The sequence below is a fragment of the Emys orbicularis genome, chromosome 1 (genome assembly GCF_028017835.1).
Source record: "Emys orbicularis isolate rEmyOrb1 chromosome 1, rEmyOrb1.hap1, whole genome shotgun sequence".
In the NCBI taxonomy this organism is placed as follows: Eukaryota; Metazoa; Chordata; order Testudines; family Emydidae; genus Emys; species Emys orbicularis.
The window spans coordinates 163,661,485-163,679,567 of record NC_088683.1 but is presented as its reverse complement, the minus strand read 5'-3'; the positions used below and the strand labels follow the sequence as shown (position 1 = coordinate 163,679,567).

General features: G+C 43.6%; 2 protein-coding genes across 2 annotated transcripts; one reads left to right on the top strand and one right to left on the bottom strand.

Annotated features, from left to right (window-relative positions):
* Nucleotides 1–227: 227 nt before the first annotated feature.
* On the bottom strand, nucleotides 228–1,235 carry GPR15 (G protein-coupled receptor 15). Its single transcript, XM_065423631.1, has one exon. The coding sequence runs from the start codon at nucleotides 1,233–1,235 to the stop codon at nucleotides 228–230; it is 1,008 nt and encodes a 335-aa protein (XP_065279703.1).
* A 5,092-nt stretch (nucleotides 1,236–6,327) lies between these two features.
* On the top strand, nucleotides 6,328–16,017 carry CLDND1 (claudin domain containing 1). The gene is made up of 5 exons (XM_065412832.1): nucleotides 6,328–6,428; nucleotides 12,600–12,892; nucleotides 14,743–14,850; nucleotides 15,291–15,428; nucleotides 15,545–16,017. Exons 2-5 carry the CDS (start codon nucleotides 12,610–12,612, stop codon nucleotides 15,763–15,765), a joined length of 750 nt encoding a protein of 249 aa, XP_065268904.1. The 5' UTR covers nucleotides 6,328–6,428; nucleotides 12,600–12,609; the 3' UTR covers nucleotides 15,766–16,017.
* Nucleotides 16,018–18,083: the final 2,066 nt, after the last annotated feature.

Here is an 18,083-nt window from a genome sequence, read left to right as displayed (position 1 = left end):
TACAGTGTTATATTCCAATTATAACTATATAATTAAAGGAAATTAACATGATATTTTCCTCTGTAACTAGAAGTGCTACCATATTACAATCTCTCACTCATTCTCTCTACCCCTTTCACTCTCACACTCTTTTTCTTTTTTTGCCTTCATGCTTTTTTCTGTGGACCTTTTTCCCCCCATCATCTCTCCATTGGAAGAAATGTCTCCTTCCAAAGTCCCCGCTCCTCTCAGAATGACAGAGAGCGCCTCCGTTTCCTAATGGCATCCTCCCCATGAATAAAAGTGGACAAGGAGTAGCTGATGCGAGTGTCCAGGGTGTCAGAACTGCTCCCAGTGCTGTGGCCCTTCACCCATGGACACAGGCACTGTGAGATGTTCCTGCGAATATAGCCATCGAAGCAGTAGTAGATGAAAGGGTTGGCACAGCTGTTGGCAAATGCAAAGGGGCTGCTCACTTCCATGCCCGCCTGGGCAAGGACATAAGGAAGGCAGAAAGGTGGCTTCAGGTCCTGGAGCCCAGAGATGATAGCCAGAAGCTTGAAAATGTTGTAGGGAATCCAGGAGAAAACAAAGGCAGCCACTACAATGAAAACAATCTTGATAGATTTCCTCAGCTTTTTGTCATGTTTCCCAGATTTCTGGTAATGCATGCAGAGCTTCTTGGTGATGGAGCAGTAGAAGGTCAAGATGCTCAGCAAGGGGAAAAAGAAGGCCAGAATTAACATTACCAGTGACACAATCCGTTTAGCAGGTGTGAGCTCCACATCTGTGCAGTAAGCCTGGCCATTATATTGCCTGAGTTCTCTGGACAGAAGGGTGGGAAGCCCTAGGAGGCAGGAGAGAATCCAGACACAGATGCAAAGTCCATTAGTGTAGAATCTTGTTCTGACTTTCCTGGCTACAGAGGGGTACATGATGGCCAGGTACCGATCAGCACTCATGCAAGTGAGGAGGAAGATACTGCAATACATGTTGACTGAGATGATGTAGGAACTGCCCTTGCAGAGAAAGGAGCCTGACCTCCAGACCCCCAGCCAGATCTCCTTGTGCACCCAGAGTGGCAATGTGAGGAGGAAAACAAAGTCAGAGGCAGCTAAGTTGAGGATAAAGGTGTCGATCAGCCTGCGGACTCCAAATTTGAAGACCAGGGCTCCCATCAGGATGGAATTGCCGACGATTCCCACCAGGAACACAGTGGCATACAGAATAGGAAGGAAAATGCCCATATATGGCATGTGCAGAGCTTGGCAGTACTCTTCAGGACTCTCAGTGGGAAAGAAATATTCATAGCTATCGTTATAGTTGAAAGGTGTCTCAGACATCTTAAAGAAAAAAAATGATTGAACTCCGTCTCCGGATGAGCTAACACCACCCTTACTATTATCATCAGAGATAGCAGTGCTGATCTTTCTTCTTTTTTTCAAAAGATCTTAAGAAACATCTTAAAAAAAACCACACCCCCATACACACCCCCGCACACCCCCTCACACACTTTGATATTCACAATTCTGCATCCCTCTCAGCCAATCATATAAAGACAAGCAAAAGGAGGGTCTGATTAGTCAAACCCACTCAAGTCAGACATTCTGTAGGAGTTGATTGGGTTAAGTTGTATTTTTTTATCTAACTGATTTTTATCTGCATTTTGCATTTGACCATGATGGCTTTTAAGATTGGCTTTTTTTTTTTAAAGGTTTTGAACTGTTTGGGTAAGGTTTTTTTCTTTCTTTCTCTTTAAGTGGGATATTATTATAGGTGAGAAGGTTTGAGGTGATGGAGAGAAACCAGGAAGTGGTTAATACAGCATTATGTTCTTTTTTCCTCTCTCTCTCTCGACTAAATTGTTGTTAGTCTGTTTATATATTTTTCTAAGGCTTGGAGGTTTATACCTTGGCTTATTTTGTCAACTGATTTTCTGGTTACAGTGACTATCACCTATACAAATGTGTAGTATCTGTCCTTCCCAGGCACAAGGATAGACTAGATTTATGAATCATCAGTGATCCAGGGAACTTTCCCATTGGTCCACTGAATGAAAGATGTTGAGAGCCAACTGGTTTGGGATTTGGTGTTTTTTGGATATGAGGTGGTCTGTGAAAAGATCTCTGTTATGAAGTGATCATAGAATAGAAAGGTTTGAGACCCCTTGGACTGAACGAGATAAAAGATCTTTCCCATCTCTTATTTCTGTGATTCTGTGGCACAGTGACTAGAGATGGCTGAAAAATAAGAATAATTTTCGCAAAACTTTGTCCCCGTATTTCTTTTTAAAATGTTTAAATTCAGAAGTTTTCAACCAGCTCTAACAGTGAGTTGAGAACTGAGCCAGTTTCATTCATTTCTATTCAAAGGGACTTTTTCCTTCAAAAATCACTTGCAAAATTGTATACCCAGATGGGATGGGATGGGCATTCCTTTCCCTTCAGTCACTGTGTCAGGAAATATGCTAAATTAAAATTAGCTCCACAATAATTCCAGCATGCTAGCAAATACATATGATATATTCCTCTATAGTGTATTTAGAACTAGATTCAGGGGACGCTCATAAATGTATGCAGGGCTCTCTCCCCATCTCTCATCATTAACGATTTAATAGCAGTTTCTCCTTAAGATTATCTTTTTCCACAATGCTCACAAGAAGTGAATCAGTCATAAATATTTAAAAAGACGTTAACTGAGTCATCAAGATATGCATGTGCCCAAATTGAAAAACTACAGAGTTGTACCTTTATAGTTTCACACTCCATCCCTTCCCTACAGTTTGTTAAGCACATTTGTTTAGTTAAAAATTAGAGTGTACGCTGTTTGCAACAGGGCTCATTTCTATTTGTTCTGTAGAGTATCTAGCATGCTTTCTGGGTGCTGTAGTGAGTTATCATATTACTAACAATTATTTTACAAATAATTCAGAACATTTACAAGTCCAATGTGAAGCATTATCATAAATAATTAAAAAGTGATCTATAATTGTCAAAAAGGCAGCAAAAAAGTATTAGCCTTGCTTTTGTATTGTGTTGATTCAGTAAGGACTCTTATTCATGTAGGGCCAGATTTTCTGGCACTCACAGCTACAACCAGGTTTTCAATAGAACTTAGCTCCCATTTATGCACCTAAATTAGGACCAGATTTTTCAAATGTGCTCAGTACTTCTGAGCCACCATTGTGACCAGATCGGTGGCCAGATTTTCAAAACACTCAGCTAAGATCGTTTGAAAATGCAGCCACATGGGAGCTGAAGTCTTCTGAAATCTGGCCCTAAATTCAGTCATTTCTAAGCACTAGTTTGAATTAGCACTGTTCTCCTTTAATGTTTATATTTTTGCAATGTTCAAAAAGGCATCTTGGGACAATTTAACATATGTTTGTCATGCTTAAAATGTACTAATTGCCTTAGATATAGAACTAATATTACCTCAATATTTGCAGTACTGTATTCCCAGTCTTCCCTATGGGAAAAACCAAGGTAATTTAAGGCAAAATTAGGACGCTCTTAAGCATGATGGCTGTAAGTTGAAGTGTAATTGTGTTTCCCCTAAAGCTGCAGCAGCTTTGCAGAAAATAGCGATCATACCAGTTGATTTCCTTGTTCTCAATGGTGAAAGGCTGATAGTACATTTGTGATACTCGCCTTCTGATTCTGTGATAAACTCAGAAATGAGATACATGGCCACACTATCGGCATAGGAAGTCTAAGGCAATATTGATTTTAATTTCTTGAATGCAAATAAAGTTTTCTGTAATCTTAGATTCATGATTCAGCACTTCCAACATCAAGATTTTTAATCGGCTGATAGTCTCTCTCTCTATATTTACTTATTAAATGTGCTTTTCTTGTAAATTTACATGTGCCTCAAGCTTTTTGCCCAGGGGTGTTTATATAAAATGAAATAATAAATACATCAAATAAAAAGTGACAGTAATAAACAGTGAGATAATATGAGGGGAACAGAGGTAAATTTGGATATAAAACAGAATGCAATAACTCATAACCGGATACAGTTCAGAAGCCTGCACTAAGGGGAAAAACAGCAGGATCTGCCCACCCATTAAAGAGGAAAGAATGTATAGTCTTGCTGACACTGACTATGGCAAGTTTGCAGGCACCCAGCTAATACAGATTCCAGCCTGGGGTCTCTTTAACACTTGTCATTGTAATAGCAAGAGGCATGCCAGCTGAGAGGGGTCATTTTCTCTGTTTGGTACCAGTTTAGGATACCTGAAATGCTGTTTATGCCAGATGTAGGACATGTTGTTCCGTAGGGTCCTGCAACACTGGGGAAGCTGTAACACTAGTTAGGGTAAGAACTGCAGGCACTGAGTCAATATATAGGCAAGGGGGTAGTTTTGTGGATGGAGGTGCCAACCGAGGCTATTCTTCAGGATGGTTGTGGCAGATGTAGGGCACGTTCTCCCCCATTGGGTTTCTCTCCTAGTGGAAATTACAGTTGACAACTAGGGTTTGGAAAAACAGAATCGATCTGTTGGTTGGCTGGGTCCTGGGCCACTGATAAAAATAAAGAGGACAGAAGAAACCAAGTGAGCAGTAAAAACCAAGTGAGCAGTAAAAACCAAGAGACTATCTGAAAAATTCTAATGGAGTCTACTGGCATTTCTACTGCGGTTTAGGGGGATTTGAAATGATGGTCATTAGAGTGGGTTACAATTTTTTAACCAAAATTTTTTAATTAAAAATGCTCTTTTTACATAGATATTTTTTTTAAAAAATCTATTTTTGCTATTTTTTATAAAACTGTTGTATTAGCCTTCATTATCTTTCCATACAAGTATTAAGAAATCTTATTAAGAACCTGTATTTTTCTTTAAAAGACCAATTTATGCAAAACTTTTAATAATTATTTATTATAAAAAAATTCATTTTTTACTATTTTAAAAATAGCAAAATTTCCAATTTTTTAAAATTTTTAAATACATTTAAAAAAATCTTGCTCTGTGGCTAAAATGACCAATCAAATATTATACAGAGGGGAAAGGGGAAAATAAGAGAAAATGAAAAAGAGAAGAAAATTTTTTTTGTTGTCATCATCTGTGTAATTTTTATGTCATCTTAATCACATGGTGGGATTTGAAAAAATGTTTCAAAATTTAAAATAAATCCTTTTTAAAAATTTCCATTTAAAAAATGAACAATGCTAAACGAAAATGTTTGAAAATAAATGTTAAAATATTGAAACAAATGTGTGTGAAAACTTTTGTAAAAAATAAAGTTCTGCTTCAAATATTATTTTGAAACCAATCTCTCTCTCTCTTTCCCCCCCCCCCCCCCCCCCCCCCATTGTTAACAGCATTCTGGGTCATGTGGACTGTGGAAGGCTTTCCAGCTGGTCAAGAGGTGGAGTTGGATGGGACTGTCCTATGAAAAGCATTAGAGATGGGGAGAACCAGGATGAAGGGCAGGAAGGACATGCACTGTTGATTGGGCAGGAGGGAAGAATTTAAAGATTCTGGTGATGTTCAGCAGGGTTCAGGGCAGGGCATATACACCCTGGCAGAAATCCTGGGGGCCTCTGACCTCATGTGCCGCCTCTCCCCCCAATCCCACACCGCATCTCTGATGGAGGCTTCGGTTTTAGTTTTGCACAATTGTGTTGGTCAGTTTTTGGTTTTGTAAAACCAAAGCTGGGAGTGGTTAGACTCTAGGTTTCTAATCAAAACACACTTAACATATGGATTCCTTTGCCCATTATAGGCCCCTCATTTAACCTGTGCAGGATGTGTAGGAGGGGTGGGGATTTTATTAAATGGGTTGGGGAGGTAATTGTTGTCAACACTTGTGAATTTATTGCTGGTCTCACACACTTTGTTGTTTTCCTTAAAGCCCCAGCTCATACTGCCAGGGCAGTGTGTGAGAATCAGCTTCCATTTGAATGGGGCAGGGAACATCTGGGAGACATGACGTCATCTAAGGAATGTTTTTTAATAATTTTTTAATTATGATTTTTACCATGCTGACTGGTGAGTTGCAGGTGCCCAGCCACACTGGGGGATTGCAGAGAATTTGCTCTCTATCCTCAGAGGTGAGGAGAAGAGCCAACCAGATGCATGTGAGGCGGCCCTAACTCTGCTTTGCCCAGGCACAAATGTAGCTGCTCCCTGCCCCACCAGCGCCTAGGGGGCGCACTGCCCAGGCAGTGACAGACTACAACTCCCAGGATGCCGAGCGCTGTGCAGACTACAACTCCCGGGATGCGTTGCGAACAACCCTCCAGGTGAACGACAAGGCCCAGGATGCCCCGCGCCGGGACGGCCGCGAGCGCCGAGGAGCCAACGGGGCACTACAAGTCCCAGGATGCCCGGCGGCTGGGGGGCGGATGAGCGTCTCCGGGCTGCTCCCTCTCCCCGCGTGGTGCGGGGGTGGGAGACGGAAACGGCACCGCGGAGCCGGAAAGGGGGAATGAGGAGGTGGACGGTGAGTGCGGGGCGGGGAGGGATATGGGTAGTTGGGGCACGGGTGGGGGGATAACAGGAGGAGTGCACTGAGGGGGTACATTGGGGGGAGTACAGACAGGGGGGACAGGGCACCGAGGAGGGCTTGGGGGAGGACAGAGGGAGGTGGGGGCAGGGCACGGGGGGTGGGGAGAGGACAGAGGGAGGTGGGGGCGGGGCGGGGCAGGGCACGGGGGGGGGAGAGGACAGAGGGAGGTGGGGGCGGGACAGGGCACGGGGGGGGGGAAAGGACAGAGGGAGGTGGGGGCGGGACAGGGCACGGGGGGGGGGAAAGGACAGAGGGAGGTGGGGGCGGGACAGGGCACGGGGGGGGGAAAGGACAGAGGGAGGTGGGGGCGGGACAGGGCACGGGGGGGGGGGAAAGGACAGAGGGAGGTGGGGGCGGGACAGGGCACGGGGGGGGGAAAGGACAGAGGGAGGTGGGGGCAGGGCACGGGGGGGGAAGAGGACAGAGGGAGGTGGGGGGCAGGGCACGGGGGGGGGGGAAGAGGACAGAGGGAGGTGGGGGCAGGGCACGGGGGGGGGAAGAGGACAGAGGGAGGTGGGGGCAGGGCACGGGGGGGGGAAGAGGACAGAGGGAGGTGGGGGCAGGGCACGGGGGGGGGGGGGAAGAGGACAGAGGGAGGTGGGGGCAGGGCACGGGGGGGGGGGGGAAGAGGACAGAGGGAGGTGGGGGCAGGGCACGGGGGGGGGGGAAGAGGACAGAGGGAGGTGGGGGCAGGGCACGGGGGGGAGGTAATGGGTTTTTTCCTCTTCTGATGGTTTTGTGCATATTGATTTTTATTCCCTTTTATTCATTTATTTTCACTTTGAGTCACACCCCTTCTCAAATCCCTACAATCTCCTCCTCTCAGAGGCTGGTGCCTGTCATGTTTCTCCTTCTACCCCGCCCAATTAAATATAATGAAATACCTCTCAACACCACCATTGCCCTTGCTAGCCGCCTGTGTGAGATAAAGGACACTGTCAGGTTAAAAGTCGTATTCTCTCCTTTTGTTAACTTTCATAAATTTCCTTACTAGCGTCACTGATTATCTGAGAAATCATCAGGACAGAATTTGAGGAACTTAACTATTCACCCACTCATTTATGGTTCATGTATCTTGGTCAGTGAAACTGGACTGGCTACTTTCACCTCCTGCTTCCTGGGTGTGAGCATGGTGGTGCAATATTAGGACTACACACAGGAATTTTTGCATTCAAGCAGATGTTTTCATTGACTTTTTTTAAATTAACAATTTTGTAAGGTTAGTTATTTAAAATAGAAGTTAAATGGTAGGCTTAAACTACCTCATTTATCAGAGGGGTAGCCGTGTTAGTCTGGATCTGTAAAAAGCGACAGAGTCCCGTGGCACCTTATAGACTAACAGAAGTATTGGAGCATAAGCTGTTGTGGGTGAATACCCACTTCGTCAGACGCATGTGGTGGAAATTTCCAGAGGCAGGTATAAATATGCAGGCAAGAATCAGTCTAGAGATAACGAGGTTAGTTCAATCAGGGGAGGATGAGGCCCTCTTCTAGCAGTTGAGGTGTGAACACCAAGGAAGGAGAAACTGCTTTTGTAGTTGGCTAGCCATTCGCAGTCTTTGTTTAATCCTGAGCTGATCAGTTTCTCCTTCCTTGGTGTTCACACCTGAACTGCTAGAAGAGGGCCTCATCCTCCCCTGATTGAACTAACCTCGTTATCTCTAGACTGATTCTTGCCTGCATATTTATACCTGCCTCTGACGAAGTGGGTATTCACCCACGACAGCTTATGCTCCAATACTTCTGTTGGTCTATAAGGTGCCACAGGGCTCTTTGTTGCTTTTTACTTCATTTATGTCCCTCTAAATAGATCATCATTTGTGAAATGATGGTGTATAAGAGAAAGCTGAATGAATGGAGCCGTTAGGGCAGATGGGAAATTTGCACTTCATTTTTCTGCTTGCTACAAAAAAAAAAAAAAAAATGCTCAGTACCTTCGATAAATAAGTTGCTCCACAGTGAACTCAGCACCAGTGATCCCAGGGCAGTTCAGAGGCAGAATTTTAAGTTAGTTTTGAATAACCTCCCTTCCTCTCGGGGTCTTAAAAACAGGGCACTGTTTTTATCCTTATACAGAGGGAGGATCACCACACTGTAAGACTTCTGAAGAAAGTAAAAAAGGGTAAATAGGGTATTCTGGGATTTTCCTCCCTCACTTCCAAAAAGAAGCACATTTTGTGTAAATTGGATGCTGCAATGTGAAAGAGGCATGCTGATTTTAGTGCAATAGAGGAAACAGGAGAAAGTTAATAATTGGAGGCTAGGGGAGGGGGGTCAATGCTAATTTGAGTTCTTTCATTATCTGCCTTCAGTTAAATTCTCTTGAGTGCTATTTTCCTGGATTTTTGGTCCCATGAGATTCAGTGCAGTCTGTCACAAACTCACAGGTCATGCCCACTCTTGGCCCGTACGGCCCCTGGAGGGAACACCCTTCAGTGTGACAGCCCTTCTCGGGGGTCCACTCTCTCTCGGGGGTTAGACCCCCTCCACCTTCTGGAACCGCACCTCTCTGAGCCTTAGCACACCTGTCTCTCGCCGTGGGCCCCTCAGGGAGTCCATTCGCTCTGGAACCCTGGGGCCTCCACTCCCAGAGGGAATAATGCAACCATGTTCTCTAGACTGGAGTGACTCTTAGCCAGCATAAAACAGGAGAGTTTATTGAGTGTCTGAACACAGCATAGGAAACTCTCAGGGCCCTCAGGCCTGGCCTCCCTCAGCACAGCACATCTAAGTCTCTCCTGCATCCAGGTGGGCTCTGCCTGCTTTCCCTCTCCAGTCCCAAATCCCCATGCTTTCCAGCTGGGCATCTGATATCACCTCCCCCAAGCCCCATCTCTGTCCATTGTCTTCCATCCAGGTAAACAGGGTTGTCTGGACTTCCTCTTCTCTCAGCTATCCTTTGCACCCCACTGGCCAGAACCTGCTGTGACTCCCGAGCTGGGCCACCAGGTCACCAGTTGCTGGAGTATCCATTCTCCAGGCCATTGGCTGGGGTCCCAAGTGCCATCGCCGGTCCTCTGTAACAACTCACTAAACCAGTAACACCCAGGGAAACTGAGTCTCACCCCCTCTGCATGCAAACCATTGAAAAAACCAAGAGAACCTCCCCCCACTTTGTGTCACGGTCACTTTCTGACTGTTTTGTTAACAGGTGTAAAACTAAGGCCCTGATCAATACCCAAGATATTTTTCCCTAGTGTCCTGAGCAAATTTCAGTTAGGGCATTTACGTTCTCCCTATTCCGGTTGGATATATTATTTACTCCTGGGGGAATTCTGCACCAAAAAATTAAAAATTCACACAATATTTTAAAATTCTGCATATTTTATTAAAATAACACAATATAATCATGCCAGTTTCAATTATTTTGGTAATTCATTTCAAAATACTCATCAGCAAATATGTCTAACAATACAGATGATAAAAAAGATCCATGGAATGTTTTTTTACAAATATTCTTTAACAGGAATATTAATATAGAACTTTGAATAATAATACATTTCTGTATTGTATTTAAATTAATTTCCCACACTACTCAGAAGCAGTGCAAAGGCATGGGAGAGTCAGGAGTAATGGAGGAGCTGAGGGAGAGGGAAGTAATTGCTGGGAAGGAGCTTGGGAGTGAATCTGGAGGGTTGTTGGGTGTTGGTGGGAGACATATGGAACCGTTTTTTGGAGGGGGAGGGATTGTTAGGGAGTTGGGGAGCCTCCCCCATGCAGACCCTAGCTAATCCGTAGTCTCTCACATTCAGTCAGGCATATCTGCACATGTTCCCGTGTGTCCCTGCACCCCCACTCAGCCACTCCCCCATCCCCGTGTGTCCCTGCATTCCATCCCCATGTGTCCCTGAACCCCCAATCTCCTGCCTCCTTGTGCCCCTGCACCTCCACTCCCATTCAGATCCTGGCTTAGTGCTGTCACCCTACTAGTTCCTGTGCCCCCACCTGTCCCCTCCCACCCCCCCTTGCCCTTCTGAACTTAGTCTATGTGACCCCCACAGCAGCCTTGTTTGCCCTGCATTGTCTCTCCCCGCCCTTATCCAGTGCCTCCTCACCTGGTCCCACTGGCAGGGCACTGTGAGGAAAGCAACCTTTCCTTCTCCCACTCAGGCTTTGTCTTCACTACCCGCCAATCCGGCGGGTAGCAATCGGTCTATCGGGGATCGACTTACCGCGTCTAGTGAAGACGCGGTAAAATCGATCCCTGATCGCTCTGCCGTCGACTCCGGAAATCCACCTCGGCAGGAGGCGGCAGCGGAGGCGGCGGCAGCGCAGCAGCGGTCGACTTTCCCGCGTCCTCACCGCCAGGTAAGCCGACCTAAAATACTCAACTTCAGCTACGGTATTCACGTAGCTGAAGTTGCGTATCTTAGGTCGGACCCCCGCTGTAGTGTAGACCTAGCCAGAGACTGGCTGCTCCAGCCTGGAGCTTCCTGCTCTCTCATCTGGCACCACAGCAGCCCCTGGTGGGCAACAGTTGTAATTACAGGACCTCCCCAGGAGAATGTATTTTTTGTGGGGTGGGGAGGAAATCTGCATAGCAGTGCAGAATTCCCCCAGGAGTAATTTCACTTAGAACCCTGCCAGGCTGTGAGGCTGGTTTCACCTCCTCTTTGGCCTTGCATGGTCCCATCTTTCCTATCCTGCAATCCTACTAAAATGTTTTTGTAAAATTCTCTTCCTTTCTTGTTACTCTGACTGTGACTTCCCCCTTTTTTCAGCTCTCTGATGACTTTCTCTTTTCTTCTATATGAAATGTAAGCTGCTGCTTGCTGAAAGCTTTCACTCCATTCTTTACTTTATCACCTCATCCCCAGTTTCATCACTTGCTGCTGTGAAAATAGCTTTTTTTCTTGTGTGCACTTTCTCCTTCACCTACTCCATTCTTTGGGCATTCTCTCACTTCTCTTATTGTTGTAATCAGTGTACATCAATCTCCCTTACCTACTTTAATAAAAACACATAAAAACAAAACAATATTTGACAGAGCATTCGTACTTCAGGGTCCGTATGCTGCTGTGTTTTGTGTCCATCATCCCTTTTTAGACTCTAAGCTCACTTATTACTTGCTTGCCACTACCCAAATTGTATAGAACCAAGAACACTGACACACTCAGTGCTACTAAATATACCTTCTGTAAAGCAATTTTAGATCCTTGTGGACAAAAGAGAAAAGTGAGACACATCACTACCAAGCTTTATAAATCTTAATAATTCCCTCCACTCTCCCAGTCACTGAGGGTAGGTCTACACTGCAGTTAGACACCCACAGCTGGCCCGCTCGGGCTAAGGGACTGTTTGATTGCGGTGTAGATTTTCAGGCTTGAGTTGCAGCCCGAGCTCTGGGACCCTCCCACCTCACAGGATCCTAGAGCCCAGACTCTAGTCCAAGTCTGAACACCCCCACAACTACACAGCTCCTTAGCCCGAGTCAGTTGGCATTGGCCAGCTGTGGGTGTCTAATTGCAGTGTAGACATATACTTAGTCCCTTCCCATCTTTAAATCTCAATTAAAGCACTTCCTATATGCTTTGGCACATAACTGACAATTTGTAAAAGATTTTATGGTATGACATAAATATTTAAAAGTGTGCATTGTACTCCTCGTGTTCTCTCCCAAGCAGTTATTTTACTGTGTCTGCTTCCTACTCCTACTGAGTTTTGCCTGGAGCTAGAAGCATGACAGTTTCTTTTCTGTAAACGAATACACCTGTGGTAATTGAGCATGAGTGGATGTCTGTTGCAAATGAAGTTGCATTGGGTGTGGGCACTGTAATGGGCCGGACAGACAAGTGAAGTAGGATTACTGTGGTAGAAGGGACCTTGGTTAATATTTCATCTTAAATGTTCACTGAACACTTGAGCCGTTTATAATCAACTGAAGGTTCAGGATTTGGACGGAAACATTGCTCCTTCATTGCCGCATGTTGAACAAGAAAAGGAAGAGATATTGTTATGCATCCAGGGAGGGATTGGTCGATGGATAAAGGGAGCAGTTTATCCCAGCAGAGTCAACCTTGTGCTTGGTCTCGTGGGGTTACCATTATTATTAATTGAACCTCTGTGTTTCTCACCTTTCTCTCCCTCCTCCTCCTCCCCCCGCAGTTGGAACACCATGATGGATAACCGCTTTGCTACAGCTCTAGTAATTGCCTGCGTGCTCTGCCTCATTTCCACCATTTATATGGCAGCCTCAATCGGTACAGATTTCTGGTATGAGTACCATAGCCCAGCTGGAAATGCCAGCGAACTTGGCAGGAGTATTTTGGAGGAATTCATCAGTATGGACGCAGATGAGAAGAGTTATACAGATGCACTGTTCCGGTGCAATGGCACAGTTGGATTGTGGCGGAGATGTATCACTGTTCCCAAAAACTCTCACTGGTATAGCCCACCAGGTAAATTAGTCCATCCTCCAAATAGCATTTTCCTCCACCTTCCCTGTTCCTTCCTGCCTTGAGCTGCAATTTAAGGGTTGGATATCAAACAATATTTCCTCAAAATGGATCTCTTTTCCAGAAAGGTTCTCTGGTTATTAAACAGTTACGGCAAATATAAAGTTTTAAAGATGCAAAAGGAAAGCCTTATGCAGCTGCTAGTGAGTGTTTAGAGAACAGGATTTGATATGTTAAGGTCTTGTCTACACTTACAGTGGCTCAGCTGCACCAATGCTACCGATGCCGACAGGAGAGCTTCTCCCATCAGTGTAGGTATTCCACCTCCCTGAGAGGCGGTAGCTATGTCAACGGGAGAATACCTCCTATTCGCATAGTGCTGTCTACACCGGGTGATGTGGATTTTCCTCACCCATGAGTGATGTAGTTATACCAACATAAGTGGTAGTGTAGACCAAGCCTCAGTTGCATCTTAAAGTGAGTCCAGTGTAATTTGTTTTTTTCTGCACTTTGTTTTCCAATTGAGAGAAATATCATTGTTACTTTTTATTAAAGTTTAAAAAGTGAGAGTAAATATTACTTGCAAAAGTGAAAATGTTATTGTTTCTGACACTTTAAAAAAAAATTTTTTATTGTTTTCCCCACTTTTTTAGAGGAAACATTGTGGTTGAAAAGGTGGGCATTTTCTCACAATTTCTAAATGAAAAATTTTGAATATGCTTAAATTGTGTGTTCCTGAAAATTTTCATTTAGAGACTGTTTTTTTGAAAAATGAAAAATTGTCACAACGTTTTCCCATGGAAACGTTTTCAGTGAAACCCCATTTTTAATGAAGGATCTTTTTGATGGAAATTTCAACCAGCTCAACTCAAAAGCATCTTTTAGAACTTCAAAGTGGCGATGGACAAATTTTCAGTGGGAACAAATACCATGAAATATTAAAAAAATTGTTTTAAAAATAACAGAAATAGAAGTGTTTAAAAAGTGTACTTGTGTTCCATGAAATGTTTAACAAGGCATTGAGCTCTTCACATTGAGCTAAACACAGCTGCTTTGTTTGGATATCTAATTTAAAGAATGGAGAGCACTGACCATACAATATTTGGGTATCTTGCATCACATTTATTTCAATCTGTTGTATCAATAAGCGCTGGTGTAGACCTCTCTAGATTGCCTGGGGGTGTGGCATATTTTAATTTTATGTCACACTTTGAAATAAATGCACAATACGTTTATTTTAATGGAATATCAGTATAAAGAAAATTATGGTTGCATAGTTAAGCACTCACTATAATAATTTGGTCAGCACTCACGCATATTAGATACTTTATTTTCAGCTACCACAACAACCTTCCTGAGGTGTCATGTAAGGGATGAGGCAGGTGGCTGTAAAGCTAGCTTGACACAAAACTTGAGTGACCTGTATATGCCAGCACAATTTTTCAATATTCCTCTGATGTAATACTTAATCTCTAGTAAATGCAGTTTACTATTGTAACTCCTAATAATGACTCATTAAAATGAGAGTATGACAGAGTTGTTTATCCTTCTGACAAGGGGACATATTTCTTTCCTGATTTAAGAGCACTGAGAGTGCTGAACTGTGAAGGAGTTATGGTATTTATTGCTTTGGCTGTAAATGTGTGATGTGAATTGATCCAGGAAGAAGTGGGATAAGGGGGAGTGGCTAGTCTCTCTAAAGATTAACTATTTTTAGGGTGAGAACAGTTCTCAGAAGTAAAGGGATTTCTCATGTAAAAAGAACAGCAGATACTGGATGAAGCAGGATTGTCAAATGAAAATAAGGAATAAAACTAATGGTGGTTATTGCATTTTTTCCCCCCCCGCTCCAGAAACTGATATGGTCAGAAGCTGCATCAGTTTTTCCCTCTCTGATCAATTTGCGGAGAAGTACATGGAGCCTGGGAACCACAATAGTGGTAGTGACCTGAACCGGACCTGTAAGTGCCTTTCACCTCTGGCAGGTAGATGTGTGGGATAAAGGAGACTGGGAAGGAGAAGAAAAGAGGACATTTTCACTTCCAGATTCAATCATTAGTGAGAGAATAAGGAGAGAAGTAACTCTATTTTGATCTGCCCACCTCAGCTAACACTTCATATAATAACCCTGGGTATTAGTCATGACTTGAAGGCAAGGGTAGGAGATTTGTTTGTTTGCTGTAGGAAAGGATTAATTCAGAGAACAGTGTTGTGGGAAAACTCAGTAAGTGAACACACATTCAAGTTCCTCCCTCTCTTTTCACAGGAGGCAGTGGTCCTTCCTAGCTCAGGTTGAAGATCCCTGATGGCGTAGTGTATGGGAATGAACATAGATGGGCAAGGAGAATGTCAGACACTGACATGTTTTTAACATACTTGTGGATGTCTCTCTCATACACAGATCTTTGGCGTTTGCAGTTCCTCCTGCCCTTTGTCAGCCTAGGGCTGATGTGCTTTGGGGCTTTGATTGGCCTTTGTGCTTGTGCCTGTCGAAGCCTCTACCCTGCCATTGCCATAGGAGTCCTACATTTCCTTGCAGGTGGGTCCTGTTCTGTGCTCCAATCCTCTCCCTCTCCTAGCAGTGTAACTTCCGTGACCGTGTCAGCCAGGGCATCTGTACTGTGAACTGATTGTCCTTTACTGTTTATTCCCCAGGTCTGTGTACGCTGGGCTCAGTCAGCTGCTACGTAGCTGGAATTGAGCTGCTCCACAAGAAGCTGCACCCACCTGATGAAGTGCAGGGTGAATTTGGCTGGTCCTTCTGCCTGGCTTGTGTATCTGCTCCTTTACAGTTTATGGCAGCTGCCCTCTTCATCTGGGCAGCCCGCACCAACAGGAAGGAATTCACGCTCTTGAAAGCGTACCGTGTTGCATAAGTAGGACACTTCATTCATGGCCAGTTGCTGCTTCACAGTATTTTGTTTCAATATTATAGGCCTTTTCCCATTCATACCCCATCCTTCTTTTGGTCAGGTATTTGCTCCATGCACTGCGTGCTTCTTGCCAGTTGAGTTTCAGTGGTCTGTAGGTTTTGAAGACAAAGACCTCTGGGCCAAATTACCAAACTTGAACAGCTTTCTCTTGCCAGAAGTCTGCAGAATTTTAACAGACTTTTATTATATAATTAAAAAAAAAAAAAAAAACTTTTTGTTTTGTTTGTGGAAATAGTCTTAAGAGCTCATTCCCCTTTTTAATTATACTACCCTAACTGGACACTCGATCTAAATCTGATCGGAAAAAACTGGAGAGGCATTGTGGGGCACAGGATGAATAGGGGAAGAAAAGAGGGAGATGCAGGAGAAGAATGAGAGAACTGCAGAGTGTGAATAATAGAGAATTGGGCACTATGTGTTATGAGATCTCAGCAGGTGATGCACCCTAAGAGCACCAAGCAGAGATGGATGTGCAGAATTGTGTGTAGAAATGTTATAGCTACATCTATGTTGTTACCTAGTTTTTCTTTCTCTTACTCTCATTAGTTTCTCCTCTCAGCCTCTTCTGACCAGGTTGATGTAATTGGGGCAGTCAGCTGTAGCTTTTGTGCCTGTTGTAAAATAGGGCCCCTCCTTTATTGTGTTTGAAGAGACAGGCCTCATGCAAGGTTTGGATTTAATTTGGTTAACGTGTGTGTGTGTGTATATATATATATATATATATATAACTTTTTTTTAAAGCTTATTTATTTACCAATGTAGCACACAACAGGTTTTTTTAAAATGTGCTGCTTGTTTCCCACCTTGCCCCACACCTGTTTAAAACACAAATAAACCAGAGTAAAGGCTCAACAATTTTATCAGAGTTGTTGTGAATTTGATTGAAAAAGGAAATGGCCTAAAACAGATTAATACAATCTTGTCTGGTCACTGTTGTTCATAGTGCTCAAGTATGGGAGAGAGATGACCAGTTTCTATACAAAGCCTTTTTCTCTTTGCCTTAGGGACTCTTTAATGGAGGAAGAGAGTGGAGTGTTTTTTTTGTTTTTTTTTTTTTAAATCACTTAATTTTAAGGGTGCATGTTCATCTTCACATCTTTGAGTTAGAGGCGGAAAAACCTTAGTTCCCAGTAAGCTCATCCCGTATAGAAATCTGCCCTTCAACTGCTCAGAGTCCGTTCAGCCTTTGTTGTACGTCTTGGAGGAAAACAAGCCCAACATTCAGAGAGTAAATAATTCTGTTCCCAGTTCGTTAACAAGTTTTAACCCCCTTTCCTTGCTTGCTGCTGGTTTGATAAAAGAAACATCTAAATGAAAGTGAATTGAGTTGTAACAACTTTCTGAACAAGAGTACCCATCAGGATTGCATTTGCTGACTCAGTGAATCACACCGAACCGGATTCTCCTGTCTATCTCACCTGTGTAAATCTACAGTAATTCCATTTCAATAGAGTTGCTTTGGATTTACACTGGTGTATCTGATAACAGCAGAATTTAGCTCCTGTCCCTTTGTTGGGCAGACAGAATCTTTCTATTACTCTGATAGCAACTGTCAAAGTATGAAGAGATGAAGTTATTTTGTGTTCATTAGAAGAAGGCACTTCAGCAGAAGCAAGTGTAGTATTTAAACATGCTTACACTGATACATCCTGCTGCTTAAAACTGGCATGTGCTGAGTAGCAGTGTGTGTCAGCTAAACATTATAGTGCCTCTCCACCCTTTTGGAATTAATCATTTGAAAGATTTTGCACAGTTGTCTCTACTCAAACCAAATTACTGTGTAAAGGGATAAATTTTAAAAAATAAAAATGACAGTTGGAAGGACATGCTGATCATGTGCAATACCTTATTCTACTGTGATACACCAACATCAAACCAACTGCTAAGGAGTGCCTGTATATAATTGTGTATACTTCAGCATCCATACTTCTATCCAAAGGTACCATACACCCAGCATGAGTGTTCACCATAGAGTTGAGAAATGGACAGAACAGGCTTTGGAATTCTGCCAGCCGTCAGCTAAGGATAGTATCAATTTCCAAAGCCTTTTGCAGCAATAATGTTAACACATAGCACCCATGAAGCACTGCGAGTACTAATAGAACAGCCATTATGGGATATAGAACTAAAAATCTGTGATATAATCTGTTAGTGCTCTGTTGTAAATTTGGTGCTCTGATCCTTGTGCCTGTAGGGGTGATGATTTATTATCAGTGCAGGGATCTTTACAAAATGAAAGGAGGTAGGTATGTCTGTGATAC